This window comes from Otolemur garnettii, unplaced genomic scaffold (genome assembly GCF_000181295.1).
Source record: "Otolemur garnettii isolate 467f Iridium unplaced genomic scaffold, OtoGar3 scaffold00016, whole genome shotgun sequence".
Lineage (NCBI taxonomy): Eukaryota > Metazoa > Chordata > Mammalia > Primates > Galagidae > Otolemur > Otolemur garnettii.
In genome coordinates, this window is record NW_003852411.1 from 2,822,026 (window position 1) to 2,840,544 (window position 18,519).

The window sequence follows — 18,519 nt, forward strand, 5'->3', positions numbered from 1 at the left end:
CTAAAGTTATTGTATTTTACATTCCAATGAAAATTATAACAGTCCCCCAGGTCAAATTTATGATATCTTTAAATACAAATATTTACAGAACATATAACACATATTTAAAATTAAATATTTCCCTAAAACAGAGACATATATATGTATTAGTATGATTTTATTTGAATAATAAAGTATTAGATAAGATTGTAGTAAGTCTATATCAATGGGAGAACATTTTCTGAATGTGAAGGTGTTGTGGAAGATGCCCAAATCACCAGGGCATCTTGCTTCCTCACCTCCTCTCATTTCTAATTACTGCATCAACTCTAAAAGTCTAAGCTGGATACCCAATTACTCCTGGGAAAAACCTCCTCTGGTCATCATCATTCAAACTAATGATTGTCTAGTATTTTATCAGCAAGTTTCTTAGCAGGTACCAAGTTGGGATGTATTCAGTCCTAAAATGTAGCTATCTGTATAATCTAGTCATGTTTTTGTGGCCAGAAGTGCTCCTTAGAACTGGGTAAATTCAGGCAGACTCAGGAATGAGTCCACATGGGGATCTCTTTTTCACTCACTAACCTAGGTTATGTTTAACCTGGAAGTTCTGGAGGGATGAACAGGTCATCACCAAAGTTTCTGTTGCTGGCTTATAGCTAGACATGATCTGTTGCTATTCTTGAGCCAGGATTAGTAACCCAAGAACACATGTTAAGCTTTCCGCATTGTAAGAACTGGATCACTCCTAAACTCTCTATACTGGAGAAGGTTCTCTGTCATTGTTATGGAAAATGATGTCTGAACATATTTGAGTATTAATGTGTTTACATTAGAAAAATATGAAATAAATATTTGATTAAATTGACAATTTTGCAAAATTTTAACCTTTATATAACTCTGCGATCTTACAAAACATTTCTATTACTTCTCTATGCCTAATTAAGGAATAGGTTTCCCTGACTGTAAATGGAATGATGTCAAAAGAAAGGTTTTACAGGATATAATGGCAGATACAGTATGCATTTTGTTAGCGATAAATTTTGATTTACACTTTCAAAATTCTTCTGGAACAGATGTAGTACATTTTAAAAGTTGTAGCTAATCCTTATCATATATATGCTATATATTAGAAGCAGATGTACAAGTTTGCCATCAAAATGAGAAAAATCAATTTTCTTTATAACCAAATGGCAACATCTGAATTTACATCTTGGAATTCATTGCAAGTAAATGAGCGTGATCGTCTCCTAAGATTTGTTGGTCTCTGAGGTCTTCCTTCTATCAAATCTAAGTAGATGTCAGATTTCAGGAATCGTGTGTAACTGTCTTGTTCCATGAGCTGATACACTCTGCTTTGTGCAGCATCAAAACTGTGGAGAGTGGGTTGGGTGATGCTCTTAGCAATGATTTCTTTGGTGTGAAAATCAAGGTTAACCTGGATAAACAGAAAAAATACTGTAATTATTGCCAGTGCAGGACTGATACACGTTGGTGGGGTACTGGATGCTTGAGTGTATTTCCTCTTCTGGGTCTAGGGATCCTATGATCTGTTCTGGATCAGCATTTCATCTGGCTTTTTCTTCTCTCCCTATGTTCCTAGTGCTTCTTACTCTGCTAATTTAGAATAATGGAATATTACAGTGGTCATATTAATCATTAGGGTAATTCACTCATTTTCAAAATGGGGAACTAAACTTTACAGATGTTAAGTTATTTGAGTTATGGGGAACAGGGAGCTTGGGGCATATGTAGGATTTCAGACTGGGGCTTCTACTTATCACCATGCTTATTTCATTATCTTATGCTGCTTTTCTCTACGCAACCATGTGCTAAAGTAGGAATGTGTTTTGCAGATATAAAACTCTATAATGCTTTGTATTATATCACTTCCAAAATGACTAGTTTGGGTGAGGGATGATTTTCACCTAAGGGCCTTATCTTTGCCCTTATGGAAACACCAGATAACTTGCTTCCTTTTTTTTTTTTTTTTTCTTAATCCTACATGTAAGGTTGGCAATGGGGAAGACAGAATAATACATTGGGAAAAAAACAGATTGAACTATATTAAAACAAGAAAAAAGCATCTTTTTTTTTGTGAAAAGGCATCCACATAGACAATTCTACCCCACAGACAGTACTACGGTATGGTCAAATAAAACTCTGAATAGTGACAGACTGCCACTTCTGCTATCTCAGGGAAGAAGCACTATTTTTAGGTAGCATAATAGGAACATAGGCACTCTGTTTGACTCATATATGAAGGTAGTAAAGTAATATTTGCTAATGTTGTAACCATTTCAGCAATTGTATCACACAGTTCATTCACATTGAGTTTGGAGTCAAGGAAAACCAATTTCTTTTTCTCTTTTTGCCCAAGTAGGTTTACTTCATCTCTTCATTATTAGATTTTCTTTTAATTTATATTAAATTAGATGAATGCCCTTTTATGCAAGCAAAACTTTGTATAGGTAGATGAACTAAAATATAAATGATACACAGTACAACTTTCTTGTTATCTATTGCTTTTTATCATAGATAGAAATCTTTAGTCCGTATGTGAGGTTGCTTGGGTTAAGGGTGATTAAAATAGAAAACTGAATGAATTTATACTCTACAATTCATTGTATTCACTCTTAATCAAGGATGAAAATAGCTCTGAAGTGTGACTTCAGTTAAACCTTTCCTTTCATGCTAACATGTTACAATGCATTATTTACATACGTGTACAAATCTATATAACCATTTTTGTATCAGCTAAATCCCAAACTTTCAGGTTGAATGTGCAGACGTATTACTCTGATGTAGGTAGATTTTCTAACAATGTAGACCTGTATAGGTATTTCTCAAGAGAAGACATATTCATGGCAAAATAGTATTTTGACAAAATGCTCCACATCAGTAACCATCAGGAAAATGCAGATCAATCCCACAGTGAGATATCCTCCAGTCAGAATGGCTATTAACAAGAAGACAAAAACAACAAATGCTGGCAAGAATGTGGAAAAAGCAGAGCTCTTATACACTGTTGGTGGGAATGTAAATTAGTACAGCCATTATGGAAAATAGTATGGAGGCTCCCGAAATAACTAAAAATAGAACCACCATCTCATGTTAATAATTCTACTACTGAGTATAAAGCTAAACAATCTCTCAAAGAGATATGTACACGTATCCAATGTTTATTGCAGCACTATTCAAAAATAGCCAAGAGATTGAATCAACCTCAATATTCCTTCAAGGATGAATAGATTTAAAAAAATGTGGTATGTATGTATACACAATGTAATACTATCTAGCTATTAAAAAAAAACCAATGTTATCATTTGCAATAACATGGATAAACCTGGAGGACATTATGTTAAATGAAATAAGCCATGCATGAAAAAAATGAATACTGTGTGAAATCCATCATAGATGAATTCTAAAAAGGTTGATCTTATAGAAGCAGAGAGTAGAATAGTGGTTATCAGAAGCTGGGAGGGTGAAGAGGGTTGGGTGGGTGGATGGACAAATGGAGGAAAATTTGGTCAATGGATACAAAATTATATTTAGATAGGAAGAATAAGATTTGGTGTTATATAGCATGGTTGAGTGAATACAGCTAATAATAATCTATTACATATTTTAAGATAGCTAGAAAAGTGGATATTGAATTTTATCACTGCAAAGCAATGATAGCTTCTTGAGTGATAAAAATATAAACTACTCTGATTTGATTATTGTGCAGTGTACCCCATAAAAATAGACAGTCTACCCCAGAAACATGCATGATTATTTTGTCAATTACAAACACAATTTGCAAAATAAGCTTGAAAAAAAATTCACATACCTAAAAATAAAAATCCTATCTTAAAAACATTTCGAGCATTTATACATTCTCACAATCATCTTTACTGTACCTCCTGTGGAGCGTCATTCTCTATAAATTTTTCGTATATTGCTTTTGCTTTAAGAATAATCTGTTGAGGTTCCTTGCTTTTCTTGAAATCTTCACAGGCTTTCCAAAACTCAATGTTTTCCTCACTGAATTCAGTTTTAAGAAATCTGGTAAAAGCCTCCAGTCCATCTACCATGAAAATAAATAATACAATTGTAAAATATTAATGTGATTTTCCCAGGAAAATGTACTACTTGATATTACAGGATTACTGAAAATAGTTACAGAGAAACTATGCCTCCCATCTAATGCAGGAGAGCAGCCCATATTTTGCACTATATACACGACCAACTTCATATGGTTTTTGCAACTGTGAAGGCTAAGTATTATTCTGTTGAAATAAGGTCACTATCACATTTCGACCTAAGAGTAAGAGGACCCCGACTGTGGGCCTTCTTTTATGTCTCTTTTATCCATGCTCTTTATAGACTGTGAGGGGATAGTGTATACAGCCAGGAAGCCATTCCCACTGTAATTTATCCAACCTACTTCTAAACCATGCTTCTGGTGCTCTGGATCCTGGTGGTCTCTGTCCAAAAGCTTCATGTTTCTGGGGTTCACACAGACCTCTTTCCCAAATCTATTCCCCAGAAGTGCACTGACTCACTGCTGTGCATATCTGTAGGCTCCAGTGTAGATGGGGCTTTAATTTTCAGGCTGGAGTGTCTACTCAAATGTGCGAGGAGGCCTCTCAGTGTGGAAACAAACCATAGATGGAAAGAGAAAGAAGGGTGTCCAGGTTCATAGTGGGCAACCTAGTGAAGATTTTAAATTCAAACGCAATCTTCCGAGTAGTTTTCAAATATATTTGTCAAAGTACAATGATGGAATATATATTTTACAGCAGTTGTTAGCTTGATCTATAATTCCTGAGCATTTAGATATTTAGCATGTGGCTTTTTTTCTTCTTTCTTTCTTTCTTTCTTTCTTTCTTTCTTTTTTTTTTGGTTTCTATCCTGAGCCTCATTAAATGTTGAGAGCAGGTATGGAGTCTTGAGGAAGATTACTGGGGCTCAAATTGTTCATTTAGTTATTATGTGGCCCTGAGTGAATTGTTTTTCCATCCTGTGCCTCAGTTTCTCAATACCTAAACTTAAAATAATAATGAATATCTATGTGGCAGGACTGTTTAGAATATTAAATGTGTTAAAATATGCAAAGAGTTTAGAAGAGTGACCAGTGAATCATAAGAAGTCCATAAGGATTTTGGTGGTGGTGGTTCTGAAGGTCATGATGGTGATGATAATCTTCATGATTTTCAGTTATTTAAGGCTCTTCTATACAAAATTTACATGGCTAACAAACTGGCAGAATTTGGACAATCCTAAGATGATCTGATTTCAATACTAATGCTCTACCAACTACTTTTGACATTCTAACTTTTTGGCTTATAGGAATTTTAAAAATAAAAATTCTTCATTTTGATAACATTATAGATTCACATGCACTTCTAGGAAATTAAATAGAGAGATTCCATGTACCTTTTTTTCCACTTTCAACCAATTAACAATTTGTGAAACCATAGTAAAATATCATAACTTGGAAATGACATTAGTTGATAAATCATGTTTTAGAATAATAAAACTCATGTTGTCCTTTTATAACTACACTCAGATCTCTCCCATACTCAACTCCTCCTTCAACCACTCATTTTCCCTTCATTGGTATAATTTTGTCAAGTCAAAAATGTTATATAAATGAAATCACTTAGTATATTTTGTTTGGGGTGACTTTTCACTCACTATAATTCTCTAGAGATTCCTCCATGTGAAGCATGAATCAATAATTTGTTTCTTTTTGTTGCTGTATTCTATGTCATGATAATGATATGGATATAATGCCATCTGCTTAACCGCACAAAGACATTGAAATACATATGGGTTATTTCTAGCCTTTTATTATTTTATTATTATTATTTATTATTTTGAGGTCATTACAAATACAACTGCTATAATATGTATGTAGAGTTTTTTTTAAAAAAAATATAAATGCAAGTCTTCATTTCTCTGGGTGAAGTCTCAAGAGGTGAAATTGCTTGGTTCTATGCTAGTTACATTGTAATGCATTGAGAGAAGAGTAGTATGCTTCTAACAAATCTTTCAAATAAATTTCCTCAGAGAAAATCACCCTTTAGTTGGATTTAAATAACTTCCAACAATCTTTTCTTTAAATTCTGTCTCATTCTTTCGTTACGGACTATTTTTCTTTCTGCTGTCAGTGTTAAGTTCTCACACAGGAAATCTCATTAGTCCCATCTACTTTATGCATTGTGTTGGCACCTTCAGACAAAATGATGCATAAGAAACAATTTGAGAAAACAAGAAAAGTTTTCTGAGCTAAACATTGCTAACATTAAAAGACCTTAATTCCATTAAAAGTAATCATTCTAAGAAAAATCTTCCCTTCACTTCAAATGTTCTTCTAGCTGCCGGCGTATCTCTTCTTCTTACAAATGTAAAGTTTTAAGTTTTCTACACTTGACCTCTTAATCCCCTCTGCTTTATTCTCCCAAACACTAACTATGGTTTTATTCAACATTTTACTTAAGTTATTTTTCCCAGATTGACTAAATATTATATTTAGAGACCTTTTTTATCAGTCCATATGTTACTTTGTCTCTTCACAATAGCCAGCATGGTAGAGACTTGCCTGTAATGCGCTTTGATGACATCTAAACTCTCAAGTTTCCTTTTACATCTCATGACTATTGCATCTCCAGTTCTTCTAAGCTTATCCTTCGTCATCCTTCCCTTAAATTCCATGTCCTGGAAAATCACTTCAACACTCAAATACAGTCAATATGCTGATGATTCTAAGGACTCATCTCTACCCTCTTTCCTACAAGTTCACATCAACCAACATGTGGGAAACATCTCCATTGAACTTCCCATCAAAATAGTCATGTTCCAGCTGCATTTATCATCTTCATCTACGATCTTCCCTACATAAGTTTCCTATTATGTCTCCTCAGGGACTTAAACAAGCACCTTGGCATTTATCTTCAGGAATTCCCAATTTTCCTCTTACCTACCACACAGCTGATAATCAAATATTGTCAATTTTACTTCTTTCATAAATGCTGCATCTGTATTTTTATTGTTATGCAATCTGTATTTTCTTCAGAATTATCTCTTGTAGATTATTGTAAGAACCTTCTAATTGGTGACTGTGACTTTAGGTTTGCCTTGCTTCTCTCTCTATCCTCCTGGTTTATTATCTTTAGTCACTAATATCTTTCTGTAGTACATATTTCATTATGAATATTTACTAGTTAAATTTACCAATAATGACTCACTATCTTTTTCTCACTATAAGCTCTAATCACAGAGAAATACACATAGTTGCATACATATGCCATAATCTTGCATCTCTTAGTTTTAGCTACTATTGGCTATACTTTTCCCTTTCTAATCTCATCAAAGTAATCTAATTTGTGTCACCTATGTCCGTTGGAGGTTTAAATTAAAGGTCTCTTATCTACAAAGATTTTGCCAGCCTCTCATGAATAAGTTAGGTGTCCTCTATATGTAGCTTCCTAGTATGTTTAGTAACATTTAAAGTATCCTATTACAGTTGGCTCTTAACTTTTGTGTCCTGTGTTACACTGTGAAAGTCATGAGATAAAGACCATTGTCCAATTTGCCAGCAGGAAGAAAGCATTCAAAATTATTTTATAAAATAAATAATTGAATGAATACAGCAAATTTAATTTTATTAAAAACATAAATTAATTTTAGAAAATGCTTTGTGTTTTAAGTGAAACGTCAGAGCTATCTGTAGAGTACTAGCTTAAAAAAACCTGAAAAAGCGAGCAAACATAAAATATCACAAAAACTTAAAAAATCTTATCCTATTTTAAACATCAACAAGTATATGTAATAAAAATTCTACCAGTTCTTTTAATAAGTAGATCCTTATCTTAGCCAGATGCTATTAAACATTTAATTAAAGTTCTAATTTCATCCTTGGCAATCAATTTTTTTTAATTAGGATTTGGCTTCTTTGGGCATATGAAAAAGTAGAGAAATGGCTACCGGTGACAGTTTTATTTCTGAATCTATACTATGAGGTTGGAGTTCAGGTTTATGAGTTTCGCCAATGTGAACCTTCCACTGAGATTTGAGTCCTACTTGGCAGGCTAACGAAAAGACAACATAAATTTTGAGAACTTCCTGGCTGAAGTTTGTGGTGGATGCCAGTTTATACGACTTCAGACCAGCTGACAAACTCTTCCAAAGACACATTGCTCCTTCTTGGATATCACTATGAGTTATTCAAGCATATTCTTAATTCTATAATATATTCCTAACTTTGATGAACTGTCTTATTAACTTATGATCTATTATCAACATTTTGTTCATTGATAAGAAAACATCAACAAAAAATGATCACAAATTATCCAAAATGTTAGAAATAATGAAAACATTAGAAGATCTGTTAAAAATATTTTGAAAAACACAAAATTTAAAAAATACAGAGTGAACAGATGCAAAAACTCAGCAAAGAAATTGAAATTATAAAAAAAAATCACATTGAAATTCTAGAACTTCAATTGCATTCTAGAAATGCAAAATATTTAAAACTAAAAAAATTCATTGGTGAGCATGACAACAGATGAAAGACTGAAGAAGGGATACATATGCTAGGAGATAATCAGATAAAAATTATTTAGTCTAAAGTAGGAAGATCAATAAGAAAATGGTGGACAAATAGAAAATAAATAGTAAGATGTAAGATTCAATAACATCTGTCTCAACACTGACATAGCTTATAATGGACCGAACTCTCAACTTAAAAATCAGAGGTTATCAGACTGGTTTAAAAATTAACATTAGACTCTACATTGGCAACAAGAGACATGTTAAATACAAAATATCGAAAGACTAAGAAAAAGACTGAAAATGATCCACAATGAAAAGGTTAAAAATAAGAATCCCGGCTAGGCCTGGTGGCCCATGCCTGTAATCCTGGCACTCTGGAAGGCTGAGGCAGGACGATCACTGGAGCTCAGGAGTTAGAGATCAGCCTGAGCAAGACCAAGACTCTGTCTCGACTAAAAGTAGAAAAAAATAGCCACAAGTGGTAGCCGGCGCCTGTAGTTCCAACTACTTGTGAGGCTGAGGCAAGAGGATCTCTTAAACCTAGGAGTTTGAGGCTGCTGTAAGCTAGGCCGATACCACAGAACTCTAGCCAGTGCAACAGAGTGAGATTCTGTCTCACCAAAACCAAACAAAACCAAAAAGCATCAGAATAAAAATTTCTTCTGTGGCCTGACAAAGTGACTTCAAAATAAGGAGTATTTCTATTTCAGAATAATCAAATGGCCAATCATTACTATTACATTACAATCTTAAATGTATATAAACAATTCAGAGATTTGAAATACATGAAGAAAAATTAATAAAAAGAACAATTCAAATTATACTTATAGATTTAAATTCTGATCACTCATTACTTGATAGAAAAATAGACAGAAATCAATGATACTATGTAAAGTATAAACAACACTGTTACCTAAAATGACCTAATTGACAATTATGTAACTCTATACACAACACCTCTTTTAAATGCATCGGGAAGATTTTCTAAGACAGGCTGGTAAGTATGGTAAGATTTTCTAAGACAGGCTGGTAAGTCTTACAGTATGGTAAGACTCACTTATTTAGACTAAATGAATCCAGATAAATTTCAGAAGCTTAATATCTTACAAATAGGTCATTTTCCCAAAGGGGCTGTAAATTAAAAATCAACAATAGTAACATAGCTAAAGAAGCTCTAAATATTTGGAAATAAAATTAGACACAAATGATCCATATGTCAAATACAAAATCACAAAGGAAATTGAAAAATTCTTACAACTGAACCATAGTGAAAGTACAGCCCATCACAATTTGTGAGAACCCACTAAAACAGTAGTTAAGATGGAAATTCATTGCATGAAATGGTGTGCTGGTATTAAAAAAGGATATGAAAACCAAGAGCTAAGTTTCCACTTTAAGAAGCCTGAAAAACAACAGCAAATTAAACCCACAGAAAGTAGAAAGGAAAAAAAAAAAAAAAAAAGAAAAGAAAAGCAAGAGCAAAAGTCTCCATAATAGAAAACAAAATATACAGAAGATTAATAAAGTCAAATCAAAGTGCAGAACCCCTAGCAAGACCGTTTTGTGTTAGGAAGAAAACCAGAAATGTTACTATGGATTGTACAGCTATTATAAAAAAGTATGCGAATATTATGACTGACTTTATGCCAGTAAACAGAATTTATATGAAATGGGCAAATTGATTAAATGAACAATAAAACCTATCCAAGCTGACACTGAAAAAGTGAAAAATCTGATATCCCTAATTCAATTCATAAATTGTTTTGTAATAAAACACCTCTCCTTCCAAAACAAACAAGCAAAACGAAAAACAAACAAACAAAAAAACTCTGGGCAGTTATTTGGTGAATTGCATTAAACATTAAAAAAAACGTATTCTAATTTTGTAATGCTTATGCAATTTCTTCCAGAAAACAGACAAGGGATAAATACTTTCTGTTACATCACATAAGGCTAGAATAACTCTGATACCAAAACCTGACAAATATACCTCTCCATCAACAACACCACCACCACAAGAAATAAAAGGGAAAGAAAATCACATGCCAATATCTCTCATGATTGTAGATGGAAAGATTCTGAACAACATATAAAACAATTGAATGCAGTAATTTGTGAAGAGGAAGCTACCATTCTGGCCTGATGGCTGGAAAATTGTGAAATGACGAACTTACAGCGTTCTTAGTCTGCTCAGTTCATTTGCACTTATATTTCCATTTCTTATACTGGCTGCTTTCATGGTCAATGACTATTTCTAATATAAAAAGTTCCATATAGAATGAAGCAGGATGAATGAATCTCTGTTGGTAGAATTATGGTGATAACTAAGAGTTTTTTTTTTTTTTATTGGCATTAAGGCATGTTTATAAGTTTTGAAGGTTAATAGCGTCCATATGCAGTACCTCATTTAATTTTCATTCAGGTGCCTGAAATGCATCCTATATTCATTTTCATAGATGAGGAAACTAAGGTTCAAGTAAGTTCAATTGCCCCAGATTTCACAATCCAAAAAAAGAAAAAAAATAATTGAATTCTATCTCTCTCAGGAAGGCAATGTTTCTTGTGGTAGGCGGAAAAATAACGTCTCCAAAATTGTCCATTTCCTATTCCCCAGAACCTATGAATTTGTTACCTTACATGGGAAAAAAAAACTGCAATATGGTTAAGGACCATGAGCTGGGAAGATTATCAAGGCAGGGATAAGATAAGATTTTATCAGTTAAATCCCGTGAGTTCTTAAAAACAGAAAGCTGGATTTGGTGGTGTGTGCTAGTTATCCCAGGTACGAAGAAGACTGAAGCATGGTTCACTATAACCTAGGAGTTCAAGGCCAGGCTGATTCTATGTTAGAAAAAAGTAGCAGAGAAAGGCAGAGGAGTGGGTCAGAGAGATGAGACATAAGGAGGGCTTGAGTTTTGGTTGTTGGCTTTCAAGAAGGAAGAAAAAGGTCATGAGCCAAGGAATGTGGTCAATTCTAGAAGGTGGGTGTCTTCATTTATTTTGTCTTGCTGGAAAGGAATACTGAGGCTGGGTAATCGTTAAAGCAAAGAGGTTCATTTGGATCACAGTTCTTTAGCTTTACAAGAAGCCAGGCACTGGCATCTGTCCATCTTCTGGTGAGGGCTTCTGTGCTGTGTCAAAACGTGGTGGAAACAATGAAAGGGGAAGTTCCATGTGCAAAAATGAATCAAACCCAAGAGACACCAGGCTTTGTAAAAACTCACTGTCCAAGAACTAATCCACCTCTCTGAGAACCAAGCCAGTCAGAGATTGAGAACTCACTCACCACTGACAAAGTCACTACCACATCACTGAGGGATTTGCACTCATGAGCCTAACACCTCCCCACCGGCCCAACCCCCCTATACCAACACACTGGGGGTCAAATTTCAATATGCGATTAGGTAGGGAGAAACTATCTCCTGACCACAGCGTGTGAATGGCCCTCAGTTTGTAGACAGCAAGAGAACCTTAGTTCTCTTTAAACCTTAGTTTAAAACTGTAAAAAACGTACCTTGCTGATAACCCAAAAGAACAGGAAAGGATTCTTAGACCTTCCAAAAAAGGACAACAGCCTGGCGAAGCCTTAATTTTATTCTAATGAGACCCATCGTAGACTTCCGACTTACAGAACTATAAGAGAATAAAATCATGCTGTTTTGATTATTAAAGTTTTGATAAATTGTTACAGCAGCAAAAGGAAACTGATATAGTTCTCAAATTATACTTTACAAGTCACCACTTATTTCTTCTCTGTATAGAATTTGTCCCCGTTGTCATAAAGCATCATGTTACTAGGAATCTTTTTAATAGATTAGATTTCTAGGAACTTAACGTTTAAGAAAATAGTAGTCACAAAAGGACACAACAACCTACAGCCACTTCTAAACTTCATAATATAGAACAAATCTGACTGCTACCATAAGGACCTGGTGACGTGTCTCTTCTACACCACGGCCTCTTGCATTGAAGTTTTTACTGGGATGTCAAAGAGGTCCTGCTGTTCCTTCTCCTCGGTATATTGACCCTGACCACCAGATGTCAGTAGTTAGATGTTAGTGAAGAAACTAGGGCGCCTACGAAAGGAAGGTTAGGCTCAATAAAAATTTAAGGCATTGCAAGACTGACATGCAAACTTCAGAAGCTGCCTACAGTCCTTAGATGCTCGGGAGATAATTCTTAGTCAAACACAACTGTGTGATGAAGGCCTTTGTACTAAGGGGCTCCCAAGTGAGTCAGCAAACTCTGACCGCTGATAAGAAGCAAGCGTGATCAATGAGTGATATTTCACCCTTCTCTTTTCTCTGATTCAGTTAGTGTATTATTTTCAAGGCTTATTTCTCACACTGAACAGTGTGCTTTTCTCAGAATGTCAAAAAGAAATATAAATGGACAATGGTTCTTGGAAGCGTTTTGATACATAGTAGATTTCCCCCAAATACCTGACAATATACTATAGGTTCTTAGGTGAAATTCTGTATCTCTGCACCAAAGTCACTGCCAAGGTGCACAGCAGGGCGTGAGATGTGCTGCTTGTCCCGTGGTTTGTTAGCACATGACGTTACAGCCCTGTAGTGTGTTCCCACTTGATTTCCTTTCCCTAAACTCCTTTTCCCATCTGCATCTCAGTACTTGGATTTGTAAAAAACCAGTTTGTGCCATGGCTATTGTTGAAGACTTCTTCCCTTTAATTTCTGAAAACTAAATTGCAGTCTCCTCAAAAATATGGGTGAAACTGAAGCCTTCGTCTAATGACTTTAGAACGTTGACTACTAATTGACAGCAGCTTGAAAACCTCTTTCTTTTCCATTTACGTAACTAAAAAAAATGGTTTTATCGCCTAGTCTCTGATTTAACTTTCCTTTTTGTCTGTTCTCCCTCCCCCCATCTTCTTCTATAATGGTCCTGGAAAGAAATAAGGAGACTAAGACAAAAGGTGCCTTTCAAACCCCAAATCATCCTTGAAGTAGAATACTGAAATGTGGGGCAATGTTAGTTCTATCAAAGCAAAATAAAAGTGAAAATGATCATCTGTACACGAACTGGCTTGAGCTGAAGTTTAGGTAGTTATCTCCACCCTTGGCTAGATCCGTAAAACAAATTTCTTCTTGAGAACTTTCCCCTTGATGAATATTTAGTGTAAAAGAAATCAGCTGCTTAATACCCATACTTCCTTCCTCTTTCATTTTCGAAAGATTTGTCTTTTTTCCTTAAAATTATTATCTATTTTTACTGGATTAAATTCTTAAAAAAAATTCTCTCAATTTATCTCTAATAACTATCTTTAGAACTGATGAAATGTTAATTTTCTCATGGAATTCTCAGGTTTCTTCTTTGTTATGGCAGGGTCAGTATCTCGGTATGCTTTGCTTGGTAGTTGCTATAAAGCAGGTTTCTGAAGAAAATTTCTTGGCTGGATACTAAGAAACAGTTGGAAGCAAGACAACAAAGTGATTGTGAGAACTTCTTTAGGTAACCCTGATTTTTTTTTTTTTTTTAAAAAAGCAGATATGTGGAAATGTGCCCTAGGCTGATATTAAAAATTGCATCACTGGGTGTTATTATTTTGTCGATGATATAGGTACTGCCTTTTCTCCTTGTACATAAGAGGTATTTTAGCTTGTCCTTACTTGATCCTCTGTTACTATTTAAATGGAAAAAGCTAAGTTGGCAAAATACAACGCTTGCTACATTAAAATGAGAGAGCAGTCTGTTCCAGGTCAGATCTAGTCTAGAAAGAAGTAAGTGTCGGTTTCTTTTGGTTTAAAAATTAAGTTGTCCTGGCCTCAGTTAAGGGATGAACTTTTAAAATTTCAATTACTGGATTCTAGATGTATGTCATGCAAAAGTAGGTATATATTTGTTTTTAATGAACAAATTATTCCTAAAATGATATATTAAATAATCATCATGATTACAGACTGATACAGTCATTACTTTTCTTATTAATATATCTCAATTACTATAAAATGTTTTGCCTGGACAACTAAGAGGATTTGTCCCTATGACAGACCACTGATAGTGCTATTTCTTAGAAATAACTTCCTTACCTATCTCTTAATTATATTTATGAAACAGTATGAATCCAGGGACTGGGTTAGATACTTGAAACAATATTATTTACAATAGTTAGAAGGATTAAGTGTCTAAGGTTTTAGCACGTAGCTCTATGCCTTTTATTGGCACAATTCCATCTAATTTTTACATAATCCCTGTGGGAGTCAGTCTTATTACACTCATGTTTATAGATGAAGTTGATATTCAGAGACGTAAGTTGCCCTAAATCTTCCAGCTGGTAAAAGATAGCACAGGTGATGGAACCCAGGTTCATCTTGTTTCAAATTATAGAAATTTTGCAACTAAACAGCTATAAAGCAAAGTTCCTACTGTTGAGAAATATGGAAATTAATGGGCAAGATAGCTCTGTATGAACCAAGGACTGAGGAAGGACAATTGCAAGAGTGAACTTAATTCTATTTGAAACTGAAGAGGAAAATCACCCTCCATGAAATTCAAATAGAAGTCTTCCAGAAAATAATACAAACATGATTTCAAATGTAGTCCTTTAACTAATTCACAGAGCATGAGTGTTGATGCCGTGCCAGCTGCTGTGCTCTGGAATATTATGCAAAGCCGTTTGTTACTGTGGTTAGTCTTGAGCTTGATACAGACCTTCAAAATGAAGTCACAGCCCTAATACCAAGCAAAGTGCTGTGTATGCTGTGAGAGTTCAGGATGCCTTAACCAAAATGAATGGGTTGCTGGCATAAGATGAATATAATAGTGGAAAAACAAATACTAATTCAAGGAAAGAATGCATGAATGATAAATGAGAAGAGTTCATTTAGATAAAATTTAAGTAAATTACTTTTTAAAAACAAATATGCTACGTTGTGCAAGATCATCCCGACACACTAGTTAGATCATCCTGACATATTAGTTACTTCCCGTTTCTCTTACTCTCTTTGGGCAGCTGCATTAAGTCAGGTTACGATGGGACCGTCCCTCACACAGAGGCAGGAGCTTACTAAACAGTTCTTTAGAAGGCAGCAGTGGCGAATGCAGCTGCCAAAAGTGCTTGATAGAACCTGGGATTAGAATTCACACTGGAAGAAGCTGGCTCAATGTGTCATACAAATATGAAATGCTTGTAATTGCATGTTTCTAAATTGAAACTCTGGCATCTGTTGGAGTATTTTCCTGATGCCAAGAAACCAAATGAAACAAAGTCAAGAAACTCTGAAGTTGGAAACCCAAGTACTGTATAATAGCCTATGTACTAAATTGCATTGTTTCTTCCTTGCTATCTGGCTTTGTAACTCGGGCCTGCTGTTGAATGCTGTGGTTTCTTTTGAAATAAGGACTTATTTATCTGATTCATTGTAATTTGGACTGAATTCTATTTGTTTTTATTCCTTAGATTAAGGAATTGAGTGTGTGTTATGGGTCAACTCAAGTCAGAAATGTAACTTTATAGAAGAACACTGGAATCCCTTATCTTGCAGCAAATTGGTAACCGAAAATTGGGAAGAGTTACTTGAAAAGCCGTAAGGTGAAAGTATAAGGAGAAGTACTCATTTCCTTCCTCAAAAAATAAAGTATGCATTTCCTGCAGCCCTTTCTTAATAAGAACTTCACAGAGTATAATCAGTTTGTATTTTTAAATCGAAGGAATGCAAGGACTTACGTATCCTACTATAGTTGTCCTCAGACACACACTTAATAGAATCATAATTTACAGTGTTAAAAAGTCTAAGTACACTCACTCACTAAAAAATATTAAAAATGCTGTAATAATTTGTAATGACTAGGTGCTCAGAGAAAATGAAGCGTTTGTAGTAATGGGCAGATTTTTTCTAACTGATAGGGGCTCCCCTCACAAGACATGATGCTCTCATTTCAACCCTCAGTTATCAACTCTCTGAGATGACTGGAAAATATCTATAAATCAGGGACTCTTTCATATTCCAGGTAAAAACCTACAAAACCCTGCAAAACTTCTGATAAGGTTTACCACCAACTAAACATGTTTAAACTCTACCTGTTACTTTCTACAAGCTGTTTAAGTCTTATTTATCCACCTCCATTTGTCCATAGTTATCTTTCTCTTATTATAGAAATAAAATCCAGGGATCATCAATTCACCCCTTTTCTTTGCTCTATTCCTTTGTTTTCTCACTCTACAGCGGACATATTCATTCAATCAATAAGTCACCAAGTTCATCCATTTTCCTTCCAAAATGGTCTCTACCTTGAGATCAGCTTTTATATTTACAGCAAACTTGTAGCTAGTCCATATTATATGCAGAAACATTTGACCTTTCTATCCATCAGAGGCAGCTTTCTAACACAAATTTTTGCAGAGTTTGTCCCCAGCAGGATTTTCCAATGTGTTTATGACACTGCCTTAGTGAAAATAAACTGTTTGCTTTTTTAGATTCTGTCAAAACTTATTATTTCTCTATTTTCATGCCTTTTGCTCTGCTCATAAATTACCTCTTAAATTACCTGTTTAATTCTTGCATGCATAGGTTTAACCTATTTTAATGATTTTCTAAAATCTATATGATATTTTGCATGCTCTGTAGCATTTTAAAAACTAGACAATTATTTTCAGTTATTTATTATTCATCAGTATCATCTTGCTTTCAAATGCCTTACATAGAACCATGTAAATATATGTATATGAATAAACACACGTATGTGTGTATATGGATATAATATTTTATTGGCTTTAATTGGTTTTATAAGTTCAAATTAATAGAATTTACCTTTATAAAGTCAACCAATGAAAAAACAGATGAAGGCTATCTTTGAAATTTATGGTTATGACAGATATGGTCTGATACTGGTTTTGATTTATTAGTACTTTTCTTTTTATGAAATAGCATCCAGAAATTACTGGTATATATATGTGTGTGCAGTTTTGAATTATAGATTTTCATTATTCGTTTTGAAAATTCAGAAAAATTTGCCAAAAAATAAGCATGGCAAAAAATAATTAGCCTAACAAAAGCATAGAAATAAATGAGAAAGAGATGTGAAATTATTAGGGGACTTCATTGTATTAAAATTTACTATATAACATGTTTGAGTTCATTTTTAAAAAAGGTTATTTTAGAACAGATTTAGGTTTCCAGAAGGTTTCAGATATAGTTCAGAGTTCCCCTACACTCCAATTTCAACTTCACCTATTATCATATTAACATGTTACATTGATATGGTACATTTGTTATACTTGGTGAACTAATATTGATACGTCCCTATTAACTGAAGTCCATACTTTGTTCAGATTTCCTTAGATTTTTATCTTCTGTTTTGTTTTAATTACAAAGGAGATAAACTAGATGAATTAAGCAGAATATCAAAATACCTCCCTGGATCCTCTGGTTTCTGGAGAAAACAGCAAAAACTGGTGACCATTGTTTTATTCTCATCAGTCCATGGTCTGTCACCTAAGCCACCCTCTCTTTTTCAAATTATATTTCTCAAGAAAAGATTACTTTAAAATAATTTCCCCAAGTAAATTGCACCATTTACTGCCCCAGGCCCACATTGGCTCTCTGCTGGGATGGTCATTATTTTCCCCTGTCCAAAGAGTGAATTTTGATGAATCTTCTAAAACCCAGGATAGCAGCCATTGTTCTGTGGTTCCATTCCTAAAGCTGATAAAAATCGTTCTACAGTAATTTCAATATCAGCTGTTTTTTCAAACTGAAACCTCTGATTTCCAAGGTATTTTGTTTGATTTTCACTTCATTTCTCATTTGACTAAATTTAATACAGTTTCCATTTTCTTTTTACAGACATGACATAAAGTATTTGAGAAAATTATACATTTAACCAAATGGAAAATTTATAAAATTTGATAGAGCAAGGTCTTTGGCGTGCCTGGATGTGTAGGATATTTCTCTTAAACAGATATATATATATATATATATCTGTATATATATATATATATACACGTATATATATACATACATGTATATAGAGAGAGAT

General features: G+C 34.2%; 1 protein-coding gene across 1 annotated transcript in view; it reads right to left on the reverse strand.

The window, feature by feature from the left end:
- Positions 1-203: 203 nt before the first annotated feature.
- Positions 204-18,519, reverse strand: part of RGS18 (regulator of G protein signaling 18) — a 23,682-nt gene continuing 5,366 nt past the window's right edge. Inside the window, exons 4-5 of the mRNA XM_003785610.3 lie at positions 3,882-4,048; positions 204-1,417 (exon numbers count right to left, since the gene is read on the reverse strand). Of these exons, the coding sequence (XP_003785658.1) occupies positions 1,160-1,417; positions 3,882-4,048 (425 nt within the window). The 3' untranslated portion in view covers positions 204-1,159. The remainder of the gene's footprint in view (positions 1,418-3,881; positions 4,049-18,519) is intronic.